The 21,923-nt window shown below is 40.8% G+C and overlaps 1 protein-coding gene across 1 annotated transcript in view; it reads left to right on the top strand.

Moving 5' to 3' along the window:
* lamb1a (laminin, beta 1a) overlaps nt 1-21,923 on the top strand; it is a 45,739-nt gene that overhangs the window by 2,761 nt on the left and 21,055 nt on the right. Inside the window, exons 4-15 of the mRNA XM_084094480.1 lie at nt 3,478-3,551; nt 5,070-5,258; nt 5,348-5,411; nt 5,540-5,742; nt 8,188-8,308; nt 15,764-15,952; nt 17,347-17,523; nt 17,643-17,755; nt 18,673-18,752; nt 19,165-19,300; nt 19,383-19,541; nt 19,740-19,867. Coding sequence (XP_083950606.1) covers nt 3,478-3,551; nt 5,070-5,258; nt 5,348-5,411; nt 5,540-5,742; nt 8,188-8,308; nt 15,764-15,952; nt 17,347-17,523; nt 17,643-17,755; nt 18,673-18,752; nt 19,165-19,300; nt 19,383-19,541; nt 19,740-19,867 — 1,633 coding nt within the window. The remainder of the gene's footprint in view (nt 1-3,477; nt 3,552-5,069; nt 5,259-5,347; nt 5,412-5,539; nt 5,743-8,187; nt 8,309-15,763; nt 15,953-17,346; nt 17,524-17,642; nt 17,756-18,672; nt 18,753-19,164; nt 19,301-19,382; nt 19,542-19,739; nt 19,868-21,923) is intronic.

Genomic DNA, 21,923 nt, shown 5'->3' with positions numbered 1-21,923 from the left:
AACTATTATACATAAAAGTAGACAGTATATGAAAAGTTATAAGCGTATGCCATGTGGTTGATATCCAGTGTTGCTAGCTGAGCAGAAATACATGATCATGTTTCGCTGGGTCCCTTCAAAGTTGCGTTGGATTTTCTCCTCAGCGTAAAGGTTAAGAGGCCCATCTATCACTGTTTTCCATGTTCGTAGAGTTAGTTTCTGGAGTAAATATATAGGCTATAATCTGTGTGTTTACATGGCTTTTTTTTTTAAATGGCGGGTGCTGGTGTTTCACATGCTTTCGGCCAATCCGCGAACACTAACGTCACGGATAGTTCTTATAGTGCTGGTTTAGACCCTACTCTGAAGTAGGAGCTAAATTAGTTCCTCCAAAAGAGTTCCTACACCTAAAATTGTTCCTAGTTCCTGCGGTGCGAAGACGCCGACGTCCAGGTACTTCCGCCAATAGTTCTAGGAACTATGAAAAGGTTCCTCCGGTGCGAAAGCCCCTAAAGTATGAACGACTACACTATCCGTATAGTTCTCATGGGAACATAGGAAGGCAGTGAAACACTTATTATAGGGAACTCTCTCTCATTAGTGTGTCCGTTAGTTCCCCTATAATCAGACCAATGGAAGCAGCACTAACAACTTCAAAGCAGTTGTGTAATTGCTGACCAGTTAAGGTGATGACCCGTTTTTAAAGTGTGGAATGACAACTCTTTTTTTCCCTTGGGAAAGAGTTTTCTTCCTGCTGATAGTGTTGAAAGAACATTTCACTCATAAATGTTATACTGGTTTGAAACGGCATGAGATAAATCTCACAATTTTTTTTTTAAATTATCAAATTTATTCTTATAATGTACTAATATATAATTATATTATAGATAGTCAACTAAATCAAAGTCATCTGACTGAACCAATATGCAGAAAAAACAAATATCTTAGAGAAGACAGACACTCAACAGACCAGTAATTCAATAAGTCTCTTAAAGGTGCAGTGTATGATTTTTAGCGACATTTAGTGGTGAGGTTGCGAATCGTAACCAACAGAAGTTACGGTGGCCGACAGGAAAAGATGTCGTCGTCTGAGACAGCAGAGCAATGTTAAGCAATGAGGTTTCTTTACAAAGATGAAGTAAGAAATTAGGTTTACTTAAAAGGATAGTTCACCCAAAAATGAAAATTAGCCCATGATTTACTCACCCTGAAGCCATCCTAGGTGTATATGACATTCTTCTTTCAGACGAATACAATCTGAGTTATATTAAAAAATGTCCTGGCTCGTCCAAGCTTGATAATGGGAGTGAATGGCTGTTTGTCTTTGGAAGTCCATTAGCACATCTATTCATGATTAAAGTGCTCAACACGGCTCTGCAGGGGTTAATAAAGGTCTTCTGAAGTGAAGTGAAGCGATGCGTTTGTGCAAGAAAAATTTATCGACTGTTTTACTCAGTTAAAGGCCAAAACGCATAAAGGGCCCTATCTTGCACCCAGCGCAATTGACTTTGTACACCGACGCATGTATCATTCCTATTTTGCACCCGCGCAAAGCGCGCTTTTCCCTCCACAAAAGCACGTCGCTAAACTAGGGAATGAACTTGCGCTCCCTGGGCGGTTCAGCGCAAAAAAGGAGGCGTGTCCCGGCGCAAACGTTCCTTCATGCTATTTTGCAGGTTTAGAAAACAATTGCGCCACTAACCAGGAAAAAATAGTTTAAAGTCAGTGGCGGGTTGCGCATGTTATTCATATGCTATTTTAAGGGCGCATGCTTGGCCATAATCAATGTAGCGTGTGCACAACGCGCATACACTTTGATTCTCTCATCTACACAGAAGCAGCAGTTTTCATTTTTGCAAATCATATATTATTACGATAGATAGATAGATAGATAGATAGATAGATAGACAATTTATTATAAAAGCATACATCTAGCTTACACATTTACCCAAATTATCATACGCCTTTTTAACCGAAGTTAATTTGGGTGGGTTTCTCCATCCCCAACGTCCCTGACGAGAGCGTTGCTCTCCTTGGCTGTGAACCGCTCCTGGCGCGCGTCTGGCAAATCCGCCGTTATAATAGGAATCCGCTTTAGAACAAAGCGCGCCTGCTCTTAAAGGGAATGTGAGATGTCGCTCTGATTGGTTTATTTCACGATACGCCCAAACCACACCTATGAATAATGAAGCTACTTCAGACCAACCCATTTTAGATTTGCGCCTGGCGCAAGAGTCATTTATCCCGCCGGGAAAATAGCAACAGCGCCAAGACCCGCCCACAAAGTTACTTGCACTTTGCGCTTTGACACTTGCGTTTCAGATCGTTAAAATAGGGCCCAAAAAGTTTTCCATTATTAGTTGAAAATAAAGTTGTGTAAACAGCCCCTAAGACAAGTATACTTTACCTGGGAATGCTCCCATTATTCTACGCCCAATGAAGCCACTCAGATGAGTTACGAAACATCTTTAGCCAAAAGGAGAAGGTTCCGCTGTTTCAAGCTGTTAGAATGTACAGTTTCTACAAGCCATATGTTCCTCAATTACATGAACAGACAAAGGAAATGGAAATCCAGAGATTTACTGGTTATTGTAGTGGAGGAGTGTGAAATGTAGCAGGACAGGAAACAAGGGACCATGAATGCAACCAGAGAAGCCTGTGAATGCATGGTTTAGGAGAGAGTATGTAGGAGGACAGAGAAATACTTACCCATGAGAGATACAGCTGCCAACTGGACCAAAGGCCTGGGAATACCAGGGGGGAAACTCCTATTTAATTAAAGATATGACTCTGTTTATTCTTATTTTTGATGTGTATAGACCCTCAAAGCACTTTACCAATAAAAAAGCAGTGTAAGTATAGAGCAGCAGAGTTCTGAAGTACTATTAGAGCAATTGTGCATTGCTTTCTAATGTACAAGCTGCAGATGTTCCTGGTGAAATTGTGTAATTTGTACTGAAACTAAGTATAACTCCTATTTTTTTTATTTAGTAACTCCAAAACAGAGCTTCAAATTAGTGAACCAACTTTAGGAAGCTGATGAGGAGAGCTAATAAGCATGACCTCAGTCTTGAAACAGAAACATTTGGGTCATCCATATTTTGTATCTCAAAAAATGCAGTGTGAGAGAAAAGAAACATTTTGACCAGGTTTAGATTGGATATACTGTAAATCTGAGTATTGTCTGCGTAAAATTGATAATTAAGCCTGAGTGAACTTAAGAGCAATCCAAAAGGAAATATGCTGTAATAAATGCTAAAAAGTAAGGGGCCTATAATTGAACCCTGAGGGACACCAGCAGGGACAGAGCAAATCTCAGACCTGAAACCACTTTAAAAACTGGAAAGAATGGAAATGTTCTTAATGGAACCATAGAGGCCAGTAAAGAAGTTTTTAGAGTGATATCTGGTAGTTAATAAATGGAAGTGCATTAATAATTGTGGAGAAATACAACCCTTTGACTGGACTCTTTCTTGATGTCTTTTTCCTCTTTCTCAGGCCTGGAGAACGTCACAATCCAGTTGAACCTTGAGGCAGAGTTCCACTTCACCCACCTCATCATGACCTTTAAAGTAAGTGCTTAGGGAACGCAGGCAGTTGGTGATGTGCGTTTAGGGGGAAGGTGTCGCCACAATCCCGGGCTGAGGTGAGATTTGAGGTCGTTAAGAGAGAATGTGGGAAGGTAAGGGGGGTTGATGTGGATTTTGCTGGCAGGAGGGGAAGTGTTGCTCAGTGTGTGGGAGCCGTGGGAGGTCTGGGATAAACCCAGCTGTGCAGCCGACTGAGACCGATGGAATGCTTCAGCTAAAGATTACATTTCGGCATGATCTCACTTCAGCAATACAGTTAAAAGATATCAGAGAGCACAGATTAAACAACTGGCTTCAAGAGAACAATAGTGCTCATGTGATGTTCATTGCAAAGATTGTTGTGAAATGGCTCTGAACAAGACACAAGTCACAGTTTTTTGATATAATATAAAATAATATCATATCATATATCATATCATATAATAATATCCAATTCCATGTTTCTAACAGTACAATGTCTTGCCTTTTAACATTATATCTTAAAAAATCAAACCAAAAACAACAAATAAACAGCAAATTATTACAAATTATGAAACTAGTGATAATATCAGGGTTATTATTGTTAACTAAAACCATAAAATACATTTTGTTACTTAAAATAAGTTTTAAATATAATAAAATTAAATATACAAAAGCATACTTGTTTTAGTTCAGCTTATTTTGGTTTAGTTTTAATTGAAGTAGCAAAATAACTAAAACAAATAAACTAATAAAAAATAACAAACACACGACAAAATGACTAAAACTTGAACAAAAAATTAAAATTAGATTATAATCTAATTCAAAACATTAACAAAAACTAAAATAATATATCAGTCATTATAAAAAAAACACTGGGTAATATATCACTACCATATTGGTCAATATTATTTTTATGGGTAATTTAATAGCACTTCAATTTAATCCTTATCCAATTTAAAAATAATTATCCATTTTTAAATGATACATTGTAATGAGATGCCTAAATTTACTTGTACAATTTAAAATGGCTTATTTTAACTTTACTGTAATTTTTAATGTCATCCATTTATTAGTTATTGGGCATAACATGAATTTAATTATCAGCTTATTGTATAGGTCAGAGTTTTTATATCAATGATTCCTTAAAAAAACTATTATAATAAATGGAAACTTCAAAGGTGCACTTTAATACACTGTAATGTTCATGCTAATCAAATACAAAGTACTTACAAAATGGGTAACAATTTTAAGGTGACGTAGTTACATGTTGCATGGACTTACTATAATAATACCTAATAAATTATGCATAATTACAATCAACTAACCCTAACCGTAACCGTAAGTACATGTCGTTAATTAATATTACTCAGTACTAATTTGTGTAAATACCCTGTAACATCTTCACCTTAAAATAAAGTGTAACCAAAAAATAAGTATAGATATTATGTAAGGGTCAATCCTGATGATACGGGATATCATCAATATTGGAAGTATTGATCCCAAGCTTGCAATGTCCTATTGTGCTCTCTCTCTCTATAGACATTTCGACCGGCTGCCATGGTGATTGAGCGTTCTTCGGACTTTGGCAAGACTTGGCAAGTGTACCGTTACTTTGCTTATGACTGCGAATCCTCCTTCCCCTTCGTCTCTCAAGGACCCATGGCCAAAGTGGATGATGTTATCTGCGATTCTCGCTACTCTGACATTGAACCCTCAACTGAGGGTGAGGTGAGCGTCTGGAAATTTACTGCACTTCTGGTGAATACTTCCTTAAATACTGGATTTTTCATTGACTCTTGTTCCTTTTGGTTCTGAAGGTCATCTTTAGGGTTTTGGATCCAGTCTTCAGGATTGATGATCCCTACAGCCCCAGAATCCAAAGTAAGGACACAAACGAAACACAAGCAGTGACCTTTTCTTAAAAAAACATACATCTTTGTCGTTAAGACCAACCAAATGGTTGTATTTCTAACTTCTTGCTTTCTATAATTTACATTTCCCTTCTATAGACATGTTAAAGATCACTAATCTGAGAGTGAAGTTCACTAGGCTGCACACTCTCGGGGACAACCTTCTGGACTCACGTATAGAGATCAAGGAGAAGTACTACTACTCAATCTACGACATGGTGGTCAGAGGAAACTGTTTTTGCTATGGACACGCATCTGAATGCGCCCCCGTCGATGGAGCTGAAGAGGCCATGGAGGGCATGGTACGTAGTTTTATCAAGCCATGCAAAAGTCATTTGTTATTGTAATTTAAAGCACCCCTATTATGCTATTTTAAAGGCTCCTAGTTTTGTTTTAAAGGTCTCCTACAATAGGTTTACATGCACCCAAGGTCAAAAACACTTTAATTTTCTCACAATATACATTGTAGCATCAACTCTTTTCTCAGAGTGTCTGAAACAGTTCAATAAAGGATTCTGTCTCTCTAAACCCCTCCTTTCTGAGAGCCTACTCTGCTTTAATTGGTCAGATGGCCCATTCTGTTGTGATTGGTCTACTCTGCTTTGATTGGTCAGGTGGCCCATTCTGTTGTGATTGGTCTACTCTGCTTTGATTGGTCAGATGGCCCATTCTGTTGTGATTGGTCTACTCTGCTTTGATTGGTCAGATGGCCCAGGCTGTTGTGATTTGATTTACTCTGCTCTGATTGGTCAGATGGCCCAGTCTGTTGTGATTGGTCTACTCTGCTCTGATTGGTCAGATGGCCCAGTCTGTTGTGATTTGATTTACTCTGCTCTGATTGGTCAGATGGCCCAGTCTGTTGTGATTGGTCTACTCTGCTCTGATTGGTCAGATGGCCCAGTCTGTTGTGATTGGTCTACTCTGCTTTGATTGGTCAGATGGCCCAGTCTGTTGTGATTGGTCTACTCTGCTTTAATTGGTCAGATGGCCCATTCTGTTGTGATTGGTCTACTCTGCTCTGATTGGTCAGATGGCCCAGTCTGTTGTGATTGATTTACTCTGCTCTGATTGGTCAGATGCCTCTTACAGAGCGTTTCAGGAAAGAAACACCCATTATCATATCTGAATTTCAGCTCTGGATCTTCCTCAGCGTTTGATACACAGTGATACGAACAGTAACAATGGCGTTGGTTTTGTCATATAAATTTGGGCTCGAGTCCTCATCTTTTGGAAGTGCATGGAAACAGCATCTTCTCGACATGACAACATGAACCAAACTCTTCAAGTCTCAGCTACAACTACAACAGTGTTTGAGGGTCAAAGTACATGTTGTTCGCGGGCAGCCAATGAAGACAATAGACTGACATTATACAAATTTGTTTCAACCCTACACAGGTTCGAGCTGGAAGTAAAACTGGAATTACTGAAGACTCGTTTCAGGCAGTTCAGAAATGGTTCTTTCTTTTGTGGGACAATAACTCCATTTATCTGCACTGTGATCTTTGAAACTTTGCAAAACTTTTACATTCACAAACGGCTATATTACACACTACATGAAAGGTAATATCCTAAAAAGCATAATAGGGGCGCGTTAAGTAAGTTATTATTATTATTTATAGTTCACTATTATTAGTTTTAGATAAAATTATATTCATATATTGTAATATTTATATTACTTATTGTTATATTTAATTTATACTAATTGAGTTTTTGACTATTTTCAGTGTATTACTCCCAGCTCCATTTAACACTTTTTATCACATCACAAATGGCAAGAAATTATGAAAATTGAATGCGGTATAATATGATAATGAATAGGAAATAAATACAGCAAATTTAAAAGGAACTAGTTTTTGATTTATGCCAAATGTAAATGCAGCAGACATTTTTGTGGCTTTTTTAACCTCTGGTTTGAATAAAACATCTCACACACATTTGTCACGGAAAGAAATCTTTTGAACTTCCATCACAGTCTGCTGCTAATTCAGTCTGGATCTGTTTCACATTAGCATGAAAGTATGTGGACCGCCTCATGGTTTCATTATTGAATAGTTTACAGTGCAAATAATCATGTGGCAGAGAAAATGCACGCAGAGGGTCTTGTCGAGTGTCTTGTTTACAAACCTTTTTTGGATTTGTTTCATTTATGTTTGTAGTATGTGTTTTTGGGGTATTATATCAATGATTTTTAGAGACAAAAACTAAATACACCAAAGGAACAAGGTTCCTGTTTAGTCTACTGTCTCCTCTGTTTGCAATCTGTCTGAAATGCGTCTTAGTCTGTTGCAGCCCTTACAAAAGTAATGAACTGAAAATACATCAAGATCTCAATCTCAGGACATTTTTTTTTGCACTGAAGTGAGGTAGTGAGGTTTTCTCCAGGTACGAAGCAGTTCTATGAAAACTCACATAGACTGTGTCTAGATCTGCGTATGTTCCAGAGCTGGAGTTTGTTTAATATAGACCAGATGCATCCAGTATAAACATCTCCTGTTGCCATCTGGTTTAGGGACGGATTTGTATGTTCTGAGCAACTGCATCTTTTATCTAAGTTTTTATTGTAAGGAGAAGCTTTTCACAAAACATTTCAGGGTCTGAGTTAGAAGTTGTCTCTCTCCAAATCTTCTCTTCTGTTTATATTTTTTTTGGTGCTTTTAAACATCCTATTCCAAATAGAATCAGTTTGATTAGAATTATTTTGAGTGTTTTGTTATTGGTTATCATTATTATGTCTGCTTTTGCCGTAGGTCCATGGCCATTGTATGTGTAATCATAACACCATGGGTCTGAACTGTGAGCGCTGTCAGGACTTTTACCATGACCTGCCTTGGAGGCCCGCCGAGGGACGTAACACCAACGCCTGTAAAAGTATGATGTTATGCTACATTATATCATGGGCCAATGAAATCGTGCAAATTTTTTGTCAAGATCTATTAATTTATCTAAAAATAACTTTCTATGACACAACAAGGTTAGTTCAGGTTATACAATATAATGTGGTTTAAACCCAAAAACTTAATATTAATGAGTTATCAATGAAATATATATATATATAGTTACTGCATTATAGTTTCTAAACATCGTTATCATAATTATTTGTTATATCATTGTTTTTACATGACAGTTTCTAAACAACGTTGATGTTCTTTTTGTTGTACCATTGTTACTGCATTATAATTTCTTAGTACTGTAAAAAATCTTAAGATCTTAACAGCTTAACATGTTTTGTGAGATAATTATAACTCCTTAAAACCACAGTCGAAAATTACTTCAAAATTTAGTTTTGCAACAAACATTGTTGTAGTTCTTTATTGCACAAATTTTATTACATTATAGTTTTTAAATCAAATCAAATCAAATCAAGTATATTTGTATAGCGCTTTTCACAATACAGATTGTATCAAAGCAGCTTCACAGTATTAAAATAAAATAATACAACAAAGTTTGTTTCTAGTGGAATTTATTGATTGATAGAATAAAATTAAATATCCCCAAAATATCCCCAACTGAGCAAGCCAAAGGCAACAGTGGCAAGGAACCGAAAAACTCCATCGAGTGACCTAATGGTGTCCTAAAACTCCATCAGGTGACCTAATGGAGAAAAAAAAAACCTTGGGAGAACCCAGGCTCAGTCGGGGGCCAGTTCTCCTCTGGCATTTATGAACTAGAGGCCGGATTGTAGTTTGAAACTGTGAGATTAACAATATTATATGAATGCCTGGCTGAAAAGATGCGTCTTTAATCTAGTTTTAAACTGGGAGAGTGAGTCCGAGCAACGAACAGTATCAGGAAGGCTATTCCAGAGTTTTGGAGCCAAATGTGAAAATGCTCTCCCTCCTTTGGTTGATCTGGATATGATCTGGATTAAACAACACTGTAGTTCTTTGTTGCACAAATTTTACTGCATTATAGCTTTTAAACAACAATGTTGTAGTTCTCTGTTGCACAAATTTTACTGCATTATAGTTTTTATTCAACGTTGTTGTAGTTCTCTGTTGCACAAATTTTACTGCATTATAGTTTTTATTCAACGTTGTTGTAGTTCTTTGTTGCACAAATTTTACTGCATTATAGCTTTTAAACAACAATGTTGTAGTTCTCTGTTGCACAAATTTTACTGCATTATAGTTTTTATTCAACGTTGTTGTAGTTCTCTGTTGCACAAATTTTACTGCATTATAGTTTTTATTCAACGTTGTTGTAGTTCTTTGTTGCACAAATTTTACTGCATTATAGCTTTTAAACAACAATGTTGTAGTTCTCTGTTGCACAAATTTTACTGCATTATAGTTTTTAAACAACATTGTTGTAGTTCTTTGTTGCACAAATTTTACTGCATTATAGTTTTTATTCAACGTTGTTGTAGTTCTCTGTTGCACAAATTTTACTGCATTATAGCTTTTAAACAACAATGCTGTAGTTCTCTGTTGCACAAATTTTACTGCATTATAGTTCCCTTTCAAGGGAACGAGCGTTGCGTCGAGATTGACGCTATGGGGAACGCTTTGCGTGATGACGTCTTGAAGCACATGTAAAATCAGTCCAATGGTGTGGCGGAACGTCAGAGGCGGGTGACGTCACATACCAGGAAGCTATAAAAGCCGGCCCGAAACAGAAAACGAAAGCTTTCTGAGTCTTCAGTCGCGCTCTGTGTTGAAATCTGTCCTTGTTATTTGGTGTTGTCTGTCTATATTATATATATATTCAGTATGGCGAGCAAGCAGCAGTTTAGAGTGTGTGTTCATCCCTGCCCGCGTTATTTAACGGGAGGTGACACACACACTCTTTGTGTTGTTTGTTTGGGAGAGGAGCATGCCCAGTCAGCACTCGAGGGTGGTGACTGTGTGCATTGCGACGCGCTTCCATTGCGTACGCTCCGATCCCGCCTGGCTCGATTTAGTCAGGATTACGTTCCCCAGGGCTCGGGTCCCGCCGCTGCTGAGGCTCGGCGTCGATCTCAGACCTGGGGTTCGCAAATGGATCTGTCAGTGGATGTTGAGACGGGCTCTGCCTTATCTCAGCCTCCTTCTGACAGATCCAGTGCCTCTCATCAGGGTGTGGAAGCACGCGTTGCGGTTTCTTCCCCCCCGATGGAGGCACCAACACTGCAATTGTCCAGCTCTGAGGAGTTGGACGTTGTTAGTGTTGCCGCTGAGTCTGAGGATTCGCCACCTCAGTCTCATGCGTTTGAAGAATTGCTCGACGTGGTTACAAGAGCCGTTGAGCGATTATCTATTGAGTGGCCAGAAGATAGGCAGGACGTTCGTTCGAAAAGTAAGCTCGACGAACGCTTCCTGCCATCTCGTACACAGCCTCAGCGCAGAAGCCTTCCGTTTTTCCCCGATCTCCACACCGAGGTGTCGAGATCGTGGGGGAAACCCATGTCTTACAGAGTATACACACCACAAACATCACACTACTCTTCCATTTATAAATATAAAGATTATGGTTATGGGGAGATGCCGAAGGTGGAGGAGACGCTTGCGAGCTATCTTTCTCCAGCAACGGCATCTTCCCTGAAGGCTTCTACACTTCCCTCTAAGCCAGTTAAGTTTACTTCTGCCCTGGTTCATAAATCGTATGCAGCCGCTGGTCAAGCTGCAGCGTGTCTGCATACGATGTCCCTTATGCAGGCATACCAAGGAGGCCACCAAGGAGACCGCTAAATCAATCGGGCGGTCTATGGCAGCCCTGGTGGCCACTGAGAGGCATCTGTGGCTCAATCTAAGCAACATAAAAGATAAAGAGAAACATGTTCTCTTAGATGCTCCGGTCTCCACTGTTGGGTTATTTGGTGATGCTGTAAACAGTGCTGTAGCTAAGTCACAAGAAGCTGCAAAACAGACAGCTGCACTTCAGAAAATTCTCCCCCGCCGTTCTTTCGTTGAGGCTGCTGAGCGGGAGCAGCCTCACTCCTCTAAAAAGAGCGCTGAATATCGTGCCACTCAAAAACAGAGTGTGTCCTCTCGTGCTCCCCCACAAAAATCACGGGGACACGGAGGGCGCTCTCAAACCCAGCAGTCTTCGAGGGGTAAAACGGATCTGCGGACCGTTATTACCACCAAGAAGGCTGCTGGGAAAAAGTCCTGATGTCCGTGGGCTCAGGACGAATGAGGGTAGTCCCCCCCGAAGCAGAGCGGTTAACACCTCTTTTTACGGTGCCCGTCTCTCTTCGGTACCCTCAGGGGACCGTTCTGCTAACCCTGCCGCCTCCGGTGTTACAGGGCGCAGCGGTCTCCGGCGAGCACATATCTCAAGGACCACCCGAAAACGTAGTGGCCTCGGGATGCCCGCCCCCTCTGAGGAGGGTGTTAGAGCAGTCTGTTCAGTCGTTCCCTGCCGGTGCGCCGTTACAGGGCGACGAACCGACTACTCAACAACAACAAAATCCAGAAACCAGTCTCGAGAGGCTGGTACCTCTAGTAGAATCTTTGACAGCGTGGAAGCTACTGTCGAATGTTTCTCGTTGGGTCCTGCAGACCGTAGAAAAAGGGTATCAGATACAATTCAAGAAACGCCCACCTCGGTTTATGGGGGTCCTGCCCACACTGGTGGGCCCCGAGCAGGTTCTGGTTATGGAACAGGAAGTAAACACTCTGTTAGAGAAAGGGGCCATAGAATATGTACCTCCCTCCAGCAGGGAAACCGGGTTTTACAGCCGGTACTTCATAGTTCCAAAGAAGGACGGGGGATTGCGTCCCATTTTAGATCTTCGAGTTCTGAACGAGTCAGTCATGCAGCTCAAGTTCAAAATGTTAACATTGAGACAGATCGTGCCACAGATCAGGTCCGAGGACTGGTTTGTCACGATAGATCTCAAGGACGCATATTTCCACATTTCCATCCGTCCATGTCACTGGAAGTTCCTGAGGTTTGCTTTCGGGGGCAAAGCATACCAATATCGAGTTCTTCCATTCGGCCTAGCTTTATCACCCCGCACTTTCACGAAATGCGTGGATGCAGCTCTGGCGCCTCTGCGCCTCCAGGGCATTCGCATAATGAACTACATCGACGATTGGTTGATTTTAGCTCAGTCGCATCAGTTGGCGGTTCGACATCGAGATGTCGTTCTCGCCCATATGAAGGAGTTGGGGTTACGGTTGAACGCCAAGAAGTGCTTTCTCCACTCCAGAGGACCACTTTTTTAGGCGTGGTTTGGGATTCAGTGTCGATGCAGGCGCGCCTGTCACCGCCACGTATAGAGTCCATCCTTGCAGCTGTGAAAAATGTAAAGCTAGGCCAGCTACTCACTGTCAAACAGTTCCAGAGACTGTTGGGTCTCATGGCAGCAGCTTCCAACGTGATACCTTTTGGACTACTGCACATGAGGCCCCTGCAGTGGTGGCTCAGGACCAGGGGGTTTTCCCCGAGGGGCAACCCATTTCGCACAATCAAGGTCACGCGGCGATGCTTACGTGCCCTGGTTATGTGGAAGAAACCTTGGTTCCTGTCCCAGGGCCCAGTGTTGGGAGCTCCTTGTCGTCGCAAACTGTTAACGACGGATGCTTCCCTCACGGGTTGGGGAGCGATCCTGGAGGGTCGCTCATCTCAAGGTCTGTGGGAAGACCATCATCGTTCCTGGCATATCAATCGCCTAGAGATGTTAGCTGTCTTCCGGGCTCTGAGGAGCTTTATCACAGATCTCAGGGGACACCATGTGCTAGTACATACGGACAACACGTCGGTAGTCGCCTATATCAACCACCAAGGGGGTTTGCGCTCGCGCCCGTTATCCAACTTGGCACGCCATATCCTCTTGTGGTCCCAGGGGAAGTTACTGTCACTCAGGGCAGCTTACATCCCCGGGGTCCAGAATATAGGAGCAGACACTCTGTCGAGACAGGGGCCGAGGCCCGGGGAATGGAGGCTCCACCCCGAGGTGGTGGAGCTGATATGGAGGGAGTTTGGCCAAGCTCAAGTGGATCTGTTTGCGTCTCGAGAGACGTCTCACTGTCCACTTTGGTTCTCCCTCACGCATCCAGCTCCTCTGGGACTGGATGCTATGGTGCAGACGTGGCCGAGGCTACGTCTGTACGCTTTTCCCCCAGTTGCTCTGCTCCCGGGAGTTCTGGAGAGAGTTCGCAGGGACCGGGTTTGCCTGCTTCTTATAGCCCCGCGCTGGCCGGGCAGAGTATGGTTTCCCGATCTTGTGTCGCTCCTCGACGGGCCTCCTCTGGAGCTACCCGTCAGGAGGGACCTTCTGTCCCAGGCGGAGGGCTCGATATTTCACCCTCGGCCAGAACTGTGGAACCTGTGGGCTTGGCCTCTGAGGGGGCCCAGCTCATAGAGTCAGGTCTCTCAACTGAGGTTGTTGAGACCATTCTACAGTCCAGAGCTCCCTCCACGAGGAAACTTTATGCCCTGAAGTGGAGAGTCTTCACTTCTTGGTGTAGTGACCGTCGGTTGGACCCAGTTAACTGCCCAATTGGTACAGTGCTGGAGTTCCTGCAGGACCGGTTCACGGCAGGGTTGACCCCGTCCACTTTAAAGGTTTATGTGGCGGCCATAGGTGCTTACCACATTCCTTTGGGTGGAATGTCTGTGGGGAAAGACCCTTTGGTATCTCGTTTCCTTCGTGGCACTTGGAGGCTGAGGCCTGCAGTTCGCTCTAGGGTACCACCATGGGACTTGTCCATTGCATTACAAGGCTTGTCCCTGGCCCCCTTTGAGCCCATTGAGGAGGTTCCTGAGAAGTTTTTAACTCTGAAAACTCTTTTCCTTCTTGCTATTTCTTCTCTCAAGAGAATAGGGGATCTGCAAGCATTGTCGGTTGCTCCGTCATGCTTAGAGTTTGCTCCGGGTATGGTTAAAGCTTTTCTTCATCCGAGACCGGGTTATATCCCCAAGGTCCCCACTAATGTGGTCAGACCTATTGTTCTGCAGGCCTTCTGTCCTCCTCCTTTTCAAAATGCTGACCAGGAGGCTAATAATTTGCTTTGCCCTGTTCGGGCGTTAGACGCTTATGTCCACAGAGCTGCCCTGTGGCGTAAAAGTGATCAATTATTTGTGTGCTTTGGGTCTCCTAACAAGGGAGGTCCAGTGTCTAAGCAAAGGATGAGCAAGTGGGTGGTCGAGGCTATCTCACTTGCTTATGAGGCGGCTGGGCAGCCTTCTCCTATGGCTGTCCGGTCCCATTCTACAAGGAGTATGGCGGCCTCTAAGGCCCTTATATCAGGAGTATCGTTACAGGACGTCTGTGATGCGGCAGGCTGGTCCTCACCGCACACTTTCGTCAGGTTCTACTCTTTGGATCTAGACTCTGCTCCAGGGTCTCATGTTTTGTCTTCCTAGTGCTGCTCACCAGATTTCACACAGGACAGACATTCGTAGCTATGGAGGCGTTGGTATAGACGTTCCCCATAGCGTCAATCTCGACGCAACGCGAGTTCCCTTGAAAGGGAACGCCTCGGTTACGACTGTAACCTCGGTTCCCTGAAGAGGGAACGAGCGTTGCGTCGCCTTGCCATATCTTCTTCATGCCTGTCAGCTCGACTTCAGACTCTTACGAAGCTTTCGTTTTCTGTTTCGGGCCGGCTTTTATAGCTTCCTGGTATGTGACGTCACCCGCCTCTGACATTCCGCCACACCATTGGACTGATTTTACATGTGCTTCAAGACGTCATCACGCAAAGCGTTCCCCATAGCGTCAATCTCGACGCAACGCTCGTTCCCTCTTCAGGGAACCGAGGTTACAGTCGTAACCGAGGCGTTTTTAAACAACATTGTTGTAGTTCTTTGTTGCACAAATTTTACTGCATTATAGTTTTTATTCAACGTTGTTGTAGTTCTCTGTTGCACAAATTTTACTGCATTATAGCTTTTAAACAACAGAGAACTACAACAACGTTGTTTAAAAGCTATAATGCAGTAAAATTTGTGCAACAAAGAACTACAACAATGTTGTTTAAAAACTATAATGCAGTAAAATTTGTGCAACAAAGAACTACAACAACATTGAATAAAAACTATAATGCAGTAAAATTTGTGCAACAGAGAACTACAACAACGTTGTTTAAAAGCTATAATGCAGTAAAATATTTGCAACAAAGAACCGCAACATTGTTGTACAAATTTTACTGCATTATAGCTTTTAAACAACAATGTTGCAGTTCTTTGTTGCAAATATTTTACTGCATTATAGTTTTTAAACAACGTTGTAGTTCTTTTTGGATTATAGCTTTTAAACAGCATTGTAGTTCTTTGTTGTACAAATTTTACTGCATTATAGTTTTTAAACAACGTTGTAGTTTGTTGCACAAGTGTTACTCTGCTATCTACCATTATCTGCATTATCTCACTAACATTTTCTTGCTTCTTTTACAGAGTGTAACTGCAATCATCACTCTGATTCCTGTCATTTCGACATGGCCGTGTTTCAGGCCTCGGGTAACGTGAGTGGTGGTGTGTGCGACGGCTGCGAGCACAACACCATGGGTCACAAGTGCGAGCAGTGCAAGCCATTCTTCTACCAACATCCGGAGAAAGACATCCGCGATCCCAACATCTGCGAGTGTACGTGTCCCCTCTCATTTCCTCTCCTGTCATGTCCTCTGAGCTCCCCCCCATTCATATAGCTACTTCCCCTCTACCTGTCTGGTCTAGTTTGTGATGTGATTCTGGTCCAGCTGTTTCTTTGTTTATCTCTGCTTGTGGAGATTTGGGGAGTAGAGACACCTGGGCTTTGAAGTAGTCCATCACCACAGAGCTCCGCCCTTTTTCAAAGCACACGGGTCTGAGGTTTCACATTCCTCTTTTGTTGTGGTGACTGAGGTTTTTAGTTTGAATCCTTTGACCACAAAGCAGAAATGCGGTGTCAAAATACATTTTTAACATTTCAAGTTGCATAAATTATCATTGTTTAATGCATTATGACCAAACATGAATTAACGAACATACACCACCTGTCAAAAGTTTGGAATACTTTTTAAAAGAAGTCTCTTTTGCTCATCAAAGCTGCATTTATTTGATCAAAAATACCAGTATCAGTAATATTGTGAAATTTTAATAATACTGTTTGAAATTACTGTTTGTGAAATAACTGTTTTCTATTTGAATATATTGTAAAACTCAATATATTCAGTGTGACATGAAAGGAATAATTCTAATATACTGATTTGCTGCTCAAATATTATCAATTATTATTGGTGCTCTATATTATAAATGGTTTTTATTATTATCCATGTTAAATTTGTTATGGAAACTGTAATACATTTTTTTCAGGATTCTTTGATGAGTTGAAAGTAAGAAAAAAACAGCATTTATTTGAAACAGATCTTTTGTAACATTATACATGTCTTTACTGACTTAAAAAGTTCGGTAACACTTTACAATAAGGTTCATTAGTTAACTACATTAGTTAACATTAACTAATAATGAACTGCACTTATACAGCATTTGTTCATCTTTGTTAATGTTAATTTCAACATTTACTAATACTTTATTAAAATCTTGTTAACATTAGGTAATGCACTGTGAACTAACATGAACAAACAATGAACAGCTTTATTTTCATTAACTAACATTAACAAAGATTAACAAAAACAGTAGTAAATGTATTGCTCATTGTTAGTTCATGTTAGTTAATACATTTACTAATGTTTAATAAAGGAACCTTATTGTAAAGTGTTACCAAAAGTTCATTGTTTGTTAATGCATTAATGTTAACAAACTACATTTTATTAAGTGTTACCAATAGATTGTTGTGCTGATGGGGAACTTTGTAATAGACAGTTTTACCAAAATTACTTGTACGAAAAACTGTACTATTATATATAATGAGATGCAGATAATTTATGTGCCTGCATTGATATACCATAAGATCTAGCATGGCTTTGTTTGTTAGTTTTCCCAGCTGTCTACAGTTCCTCCCATTGTCTTTAAGTATGCTGTCTGAATTTCTTTTCCAGCCTGTAACTGTGATCCGGTCGGCTCTCTGAACGGCGGAGTTTGTGATCCGCTGACAGACGTGTCCTTCGGGCTGATTTCGGGTCAGTGCCGCTGTAAGCCTAATGTGGAAGGAGAGCGCTGTGACCAGTGCAAACAGGGCCATTACGGACTCAGCGACGACCCTCTGGGATGCCAGCGTAAGTCAATGCCTCACACAATAAAGCGACTAATCAGTCTAAATCCAAATCATTTGTCAATGTGAAAATAAGGTCTTCACGACTGTAAAGAAAGCTATTCTTGTGTTGTTGTTACCCAGAATGCACGTGCAATGCTTTGGGGACAGTTCCAGGTGGAAGCCCATGCGATACGGACTCAGGAAACTGCTATTGTAAACGTCTGGTTACCGGAAGGAATTGTGACCAGTGTCTGGTGGGTGTTCTGCTTATTTATGAGTCAATTCATATGTCTATAAAACTGTAAATAATTTTATTTTAAAAATGTAATATTTTACTTTTATGGTAAGTAATGTGACACTTGTAATAAAGCAATAAGCACCAAGAAGCCCTGACTTACAGTGAACAGATAATTATTGTTAGGTATGATGCGGAGCAGCTTCACAGGGCTTATTGCTTTAAAGTATAAAAATATTTACTTCAATATTTAGACGCAGTGGTGCAGTAATACTGATGTAATGAGGTCACAGGTGTATGTTTGTAGAGTAATTTACTACGGCTTTGAATATGGCTTAAACAATCTGAATCAAGGACCGGAACTACCCGTATACAAAAGTTTGTGCCAGTGCTTGGATTTGATTGGCTGGTCATTCATTATAATAGCACTTTTGCTCATGTAATATTGCTTAAAGGTGCAGTAAGCTATTTCAGAAAAACGCTGTTGAAAGTGGATCAGACCAAGCACCAAAACTTACTTGTAGCCAACCAGCAGTAAGGGGCGTGTCCACTTATGTGGAGGGAGGGGCCTGTGCTGCATAAGTGTATTCATGAATTTGGGGGCGGAGCTATCATGATAGGGGTGTTTATATTTGTTATTATATTTATACTTTGAATTTGTTTTGGTGATTTCAAATATCAACAGTGATTCTCAGAAAATGCTTACTGCACCTTTAATTTTTTTTTGATTAAATTATTAAATTTGAATTAAATATATAAAAAAAAAAATTCTTTTTTTTTTTTTTTTTTACAGATTTCCATCATTTTGTTCTGCAAAAATGTGATCTCTTGCCTAGTTTAAGAACTGCTGTTTACATTTTGCTTCTTGTGAGGTCTGTCTGTTGAAATGGTCTTTTAACAAGGCTCTCTCTCTCTCTCTCTCTCTCTCTCACATAGCCTCAGCACTGGGGTCTCAGTAACGATATGGATGGCTGCAGACCATGTGACTGTGATCATGGTGGTGCAGTCAACAACCAGTGAGTAAAACTACTCCTTCTGTATGAAGTTCTACTTTCTGCCTGAAAAAAAAAATATTGTCTTATTCTTCACATATACACATACACAATACACATACTCATATTCTTCAGAAAAACTTACTTTCTACTCCTACTGCACTGTCCTTCTAACAAGTTGTATCAGCCTGTTGAGAAACTACTGGCAGGAGGCCTGAAAAAGCAATGAAAAGGAATGTTTCTTAGTCCCAGATTAAGCCTTGAACTGGCAATATCGTCCAATAAGAAAACTCTATTTACATAAATTACATAGGCAGGCTTTAACCGCAGTCCAACAATCAGTTGGGTGCCGTTCCTCACAGGTTTTGTATCTTGACTATTTTTCTCAAGACCATTCAGACGAACCATCTAAACCTCTTAACCTCTCATTTCCCAGTTGTTCTCCAGAAACAGGCCAGTGTCAGTGTCGCGAGCACATGTTTGGCAGGCGCTGCGACCAGGTGGAATCTGGTTTTTACTTCATCGCTCTGGACCACTACACTTATGAAGCAGAGGACGCCAAATTTGGACCAGTAGGTGTCTTCATTATTCCCATTTATCAAAGTCCTCATTTGACCCAGTGGTTGACCCAATTATCTCTCCGTCTCTCTGCAGGGTGTGACCGTTGTCCCGAGAACACACCCTCAGGACAGATCCCCTACTTGGACTGGCATTGGTTTTGTGAATGTTCCTGAAGGTGCCTATCTTGAATTCAGCATTGACAACATTCCCCACTCTATGGAGTATGACATCATCATCCGATATGAACCTCAGGTGACTTCCTCTACTAATCTTCAAGAGTCAAATGTCAATACGAGTATTATACAGTGTAATTAATATGACGCAGTTGTAGTTCTGACTGAAGTCAGCTGGGACATGTTTCATCAGTCCTCTCTCGAGTTCAAGGGTAAGCAGGCATCTTCAGCAGACATACATCATTACATCATCTTTTTGCTCTTTCATGGTCTGTAGCTGCCAGAGCAGTGGGAAGAAGTGTTGATGACTGTCATCAGGCCTCACGTCATTACCGCCGACAGCCGCTGTGCCAACACAATGCCCGATGATGACAACCAGATGGTGTCTCTGCATCCTGGATCCAGGTATGTGCTACGCTTGAAATCACGTACTGCTTGAGTAGGTTCACTTGAGTTGAGTTTACTTTGCGACCGTTAAAAAAGTACATTCTATATAGTATGAATTTGGAGAGTATGAATGAAATTCATCCGCCATGTTGTTACTGTCATGTGACCCGTGGCCTCATGGGATAGTAAAGTGTCCATGGAATGTGCACTTCAGAATCTCGACAGAAGTAGTAGGTCATCCAGGTACTTTTCGCCAGCTATTATTTGGACATACTGCTCTGTTGGTGTCGTTTTTTCACATACTATATAAAAGGGAAGTATTCGATTTCTGATGCATCGTGAGAAAAGAAAGAAAAACCACCTGATGCACATTCGCTTTCATCACCACAACAATAATGACAGACCAGCTCTGTGCTGCGTAACTAGTGTGCTTCCTACATAGGAAGTATTTCATGTCATAATACTGTAGATTTGCTCCTGATGCAAAGGCTTCAGGGTTATTATGGTTAACTTCAACTAAAATGATTAAAAACACTTTTGGTAATTGAAATAAAGCCAAAATAAAATAAACATATTAGATGAAAAACTTAGAAATGTTGCTTTGACAGCTAACTGAAATAAGTTTAAGATGAAGCACTAAAATTACTAACTGAAAATAAACAGAAACTAAACCTGAATTAAAACTGAAAAAAAAAAAAAAATTCAGCCTAAATAGTAATATTAACAACAACAACAACAAAAAAATACAAATTGACAACTGAAAATATAAAATAAAAGCTTATTAAAAATACACATTAAAAACTATACTAGTATAGACCTTATGTAGCCACGCCCCTTTTCAGCGCTGTGCTCGTTGTCTTTTGACTTCCGATCTGTATTTTCACAGCGATCTTGCTTATTTATGAATGAACGGCTCGTTTTAAAATCTTCCCGATCGACTGACATTTGTTTAGTCATCTGCTTTAAACATTACAATCCTCATGATAACTTTCATTAACTTTACATTAAGTAAATCCACTTCAAAAGCTAATTACTCCTGGATAGCAGCGCCATAGAAATATACAGAGCGACCGCAAAAACGGAAGTTCAAAGACAATATTCTAAAGATGGCGGCGCCCTCGTTTCTCTGGCGCATAAGGTCTATATAAACAATAATAAAATAACACTGAAAGGATGTTGCTAATGGTAATGAGCAACATTATGCTTATTTTGACCAAATTTTAAGGCAGCATCTCATGTTGTCACGGGTGGTTGCAGGAAGGCAGACGAAGACTTACAGCTCCAACACTAAGTTGTAATGATAACAGGCAGAGCAACATGCACTATAAACGTAAACGTGAAGAACTTAAGTAGTGACTTAAACAAGATTATTAATCAAACACAGCTGAACTCAACTAACTAATAATGACAGTGACCATAGCAACTACGAAGTGCGGGAATACAAACAAAGGAAAACAGGAACTGAGAAAAAACTAACTAAAAGTCCATGAACTGAGCTAAACTGAACATAAATGTGATGCAAGTATCCTTTACATAGAATGCAATCCCAGAATGCATTGCCACAAATCCGTAGAAATGTTGATTATAGATATATTTATTTAATACAAAACCTAATAATAAATAGAACAAAAAATAGTTGCATCTAATTAAAACTCAAGATTTATGTGCTATAATTTTTTATGCTTATTTAAGTATCACGCTGTTAGCTTAGCAACATGCTAATGTAAAACTCCCTTAAAATCAATTGTGAGCTGAGTCTGTTTGTGTAACACAGAGTTCCTTGCCTATGTAGAACATTCCAGATCAGTCATTACAGCCTGATCTCACGGCAATTCATACGAATTCTACGAGGTGGCTAATTCGTACGAATTCATACGACCTCACTCGTACGAATTAGTACGATTTTTGCTAAATCGTACATATTTTACGAATTGCCCAATTCGTATGAATTCATACGAATGACCTACCCCTGACCCCGCCCCTAAACCTACCCATCACATGGGTTTAGACAAATCGTACGAATTCGTACGAATTAGCCACCTTTTTAACACTCGTACGAATTCGTACGAATTGG

This window comes from Abramis brama, assembly GCF_963993115.1.
Source record: "Abramis brama genome assembly, chromosome: 20".
Classification (NCBI taxonomy): Eukaryota; Metazoa; Chordata; class Actinopteri; order Cypriniformes; family Leuciscidae; genus Abramis; species Abramis brama.
Note: the sequence above shows the minus strand (reverse complement) of the source record. Positions and strands in the feature narration are given on the sequence as shown.